At 41.2% G+C, this 3,024-nt stretch overlaps 1 protein-coding gene across 1 annotated transcript; it reads left to right on the top strand.

Moving 5' to 3' along the window:
• The first annotated feature begins 2,182 nt into the window (after positions 1–2,182).
• On the top strand, positions 2,183–2,797 carry IFNE (interferon epsilon). The gene has a single exon (XM_008695067.1). It carries the CDS (start codon positions 2,183–2,185, stop codon positions 2,795–2,797), a length of 615 nt encoding a protein of 204 aa, XP_008693289.1.
• The last annotated feature ends 227 nt before the right edge of the window (positions 2,798–3,024 follow it).

Raw genomic sequence — 3,024 nt, 5'->3', positions numbered from 1 at the left:
TGTGAGGATCCAGAAGAGAGATTATAGCTTCTTAAAAATAAAACCTAGGCCCTAAAGAAGTAATCCTTAGTCCTTGCACAGAGAGGTACTGGGGGTGAAGGAGGCATGGGTGATGTTCCTGAGAGAGAAAGCATCCAACAAACACACACACACATACACCCCTGCTAGCTGTGTTAAGGAAACACACCCCTGCTAGCTGTGTTAAGGAAACACACCCCTGCTAGCTGTGTTAAGGAAACACACCCCTGCTAGCTGTGTTAAGGAAACACACCCCTGCTAGCTGTGTTAAGGAAACACACCCCTGCTAGCTGTGTTAAGGAAACACACCCCTGCTAGCTGTGTTAAGGAAACACACCCCTGCTAGCTGTGTTAAGGAAACACACCCCTGCTAGCTGTGTTAAGGAAACACACCCCTGCTAGCTGTGTTAAGGAAACACACCCCTGCTAGCTGTGTTAAGGAAACACACCCCTGCTAGCTGTGTTAAGGAAACACACCCCTGCTAGCTGTGTTAAGGAAACACACCCCTGCTAGCTGTGTTAAGGAAACACACCCCTGCTAGCTGTGTTAAGGAAACACACCCCTGCTAGCTGTGTTAAGGAAACACACCCCTGCTAGCTGTGTTAAGGAAACACACCCCTGCTAGCTGTGTTAAGGAAACACACCCCTGCTAGCTGTGTTAAGGAAATACACCCCTGCTGGCTGTATTAAGGAAATAGTAAGTCATTAACCTTATCTGGAGTTCAGGTTCCCTCACATGACGTTTGGAGCAACAGTGGGAGATGAGATTGGAAAGGTAGATTGGAGGCATATGCAGGAGGATTTAGAATATGGAGCTGGGTATTTATAATTCAAGAGGCATTGCTGATTTAAATATATTGATGTAAAAGTTTACCATAGTTATACGTACTCTAGGGAATATACACTAGCCAACTGTCCCCAATCTCTTCACATATAACTTTATCATTTATAATGGTTACATAACAGGGCACCTGGGTGATGCAGCCAGTTAAGTGTCAGACTCTTGGTTTCAGCTCAGGTCTGATCTCAGGGTCATTAGATCGAGCCCCGAGTAGGGCTCTGTGCTCAGCACGGAGTCTGCTTGGGCTTCTCTCTCCCTCTCCCCGCTGTGTGCATGCTTGCTCTCTCTCCCTCTCTCTTTCTCTCAAATAAATTTTAAAAATCTTTTAAAAAATGGTTACATAGCACTTATTTTTTAAAGATTGTATTTATTTTATTAGCACAAGTGGAGGGAGGCAGAGGGAGAAGCAGTCTCCCTGCTGAGCAGGGATCCCAGTGCAGAGCTCGATCCCAGGACCCTGGGATCATGACCTGAGCTGAAGGCAGCTTCTTAACCCACAGAGCCACCCAAATGCCCTACATAGCATTTAATTATATGGATTTACCAACATTTATTTAACCATTCCCCTATTTTTGGACCTATAGGCCATTTCTAATATTCTGCAGTTGCAGTAATTTTATAACAACCTTCTTTTGCTAATTTTTTTCTCTTTTACATCACATTTCACAGGCTAGAAACTTAGATATTCAACTGCTTGAATAAGATATAAAACAATTTAAGATTGCTCATACGTATTTTAAGGTTACTTTGTTCAAACATTTGTGCAAATTTACAATTCTACTTGAAGTTTTAAATTTAGTACTCTGTATAGATTTTAATTCCCCCCCCCAGCCGAGAGCCCTATAGGTGCTGCTAAACCTCTGATAAATATTACTCAGATATATATTTAATATAAATATTGAAAAAGTATTCCTTTAAAAAAATACTCTCAATAAAAGAACTTTAATAAGCTTGACTAAATATTTAGAAAGCATATTGTGTTGAGCGAAACTTTGTATGGAATAATGAGAGTAATAGAAAATCATATTGGGTGACTAGTATGTAATTATCTCAGGGAACACATACAATGAAACAAGTTCTTTTGGTTACTTCATCAAACAGCCAACACAATGGGGAGAGTGGAGGAAATGTCCCATAAACACTATGAAAAGGGAACCAGAAAACCTAACATGTAATCTTGGAGTAATGACAACATTAGAAAACAAAACCTCCAAAAGAGAACACCTTCCAGAATAATCTGAGATGCATGAAAAGCAAACATTCACTGAAGTTGGAGCTGTACTAAGTCTGTACAGAGATAAGTGGCATATTTGACCTTCACCATGATTCCCAAGCATTTCTTTGAAATCGTGTTGGTGCTGTTGGCCTCTTCCACTCTCTTCTCCCTCGAACTGAAACTGGCTCTCTTCCAACAAAGAGTAAACAGAGAGAGTTTACGACTCTTGAATAAATTGCAAAAAGCATCAATTCAGCAGTGTCTACCACACAGGACAAACTTCCTACTTCCCCAGCAGTCTGTGACTCGTCGCCGGTACCAGAGAGGGCAAGCCCTGGGCATTCTTCATGAGATGCTTCAGCAGATCTTCAACCTCTTCAGGGCAGATATGTCTCTGGATGGCTGGGAGGAAAGCCACATGGAGAATTTCCTCACTGAACTTCATCAACAGCTGGAACACCTAGAAGCGCTTAGAGGCCTGCAAGCAGAGCAGAACAGTAGTGAGAACCCTAGGTTGCAGGTTAAAATGTACTTCCGGAGGATCCATGATTACCTGGAAAACCAGGAGTACAGCAGCTGCTCCTGGACCATTGTTCGAGTAGAAATCAGCCAGTGTCTGTTCTTTGCTTTCCAACTGATAAGAGAGCTAAGCAAACAAGGAATGGATTCCTTCAAGAATGTGGAACAAGAGCCAACTGCAAGCCTTAAAAGCATAGGGTAGGTGGAGGGCTGGGAGGACTTTTCCGGACACTATTATTTCTTTTTTCAAAAATTGGTAGTATTGTTTTGGTTTTATGTGTGTGTATATATATATATATATTTTTTTACCTATCCTTTTAGATTATGCATATTGACTACAATTGTCTGTATCTTGTAATGTCACTTTGTATTTTCTATTCATCTTAAGTTTTATGAGTTAAAGTAGATTCATTAATATTTCATAATTGG

The sequence above is a fragment of the Ursus maritimus genome, unplaced genomic scaffold (genome assembly GCF_017311325.1).
Source record: "Ursus maritimus isolate PB19 unplaced genomic scaffold, ASM1731132v1 scaffold_17, whole genome shotgun sequence".
NCBI lineage: Eukaryota > Metazoa > Chordata > Mammalia > Carnivora > Ursidae > Ursus > Ursus maritimus.
The sequence above is the reverse complement of the archived record's forward strand: the minus strand, read 5'-3'. Positions and strand labels throughout refer to the sequence as shown.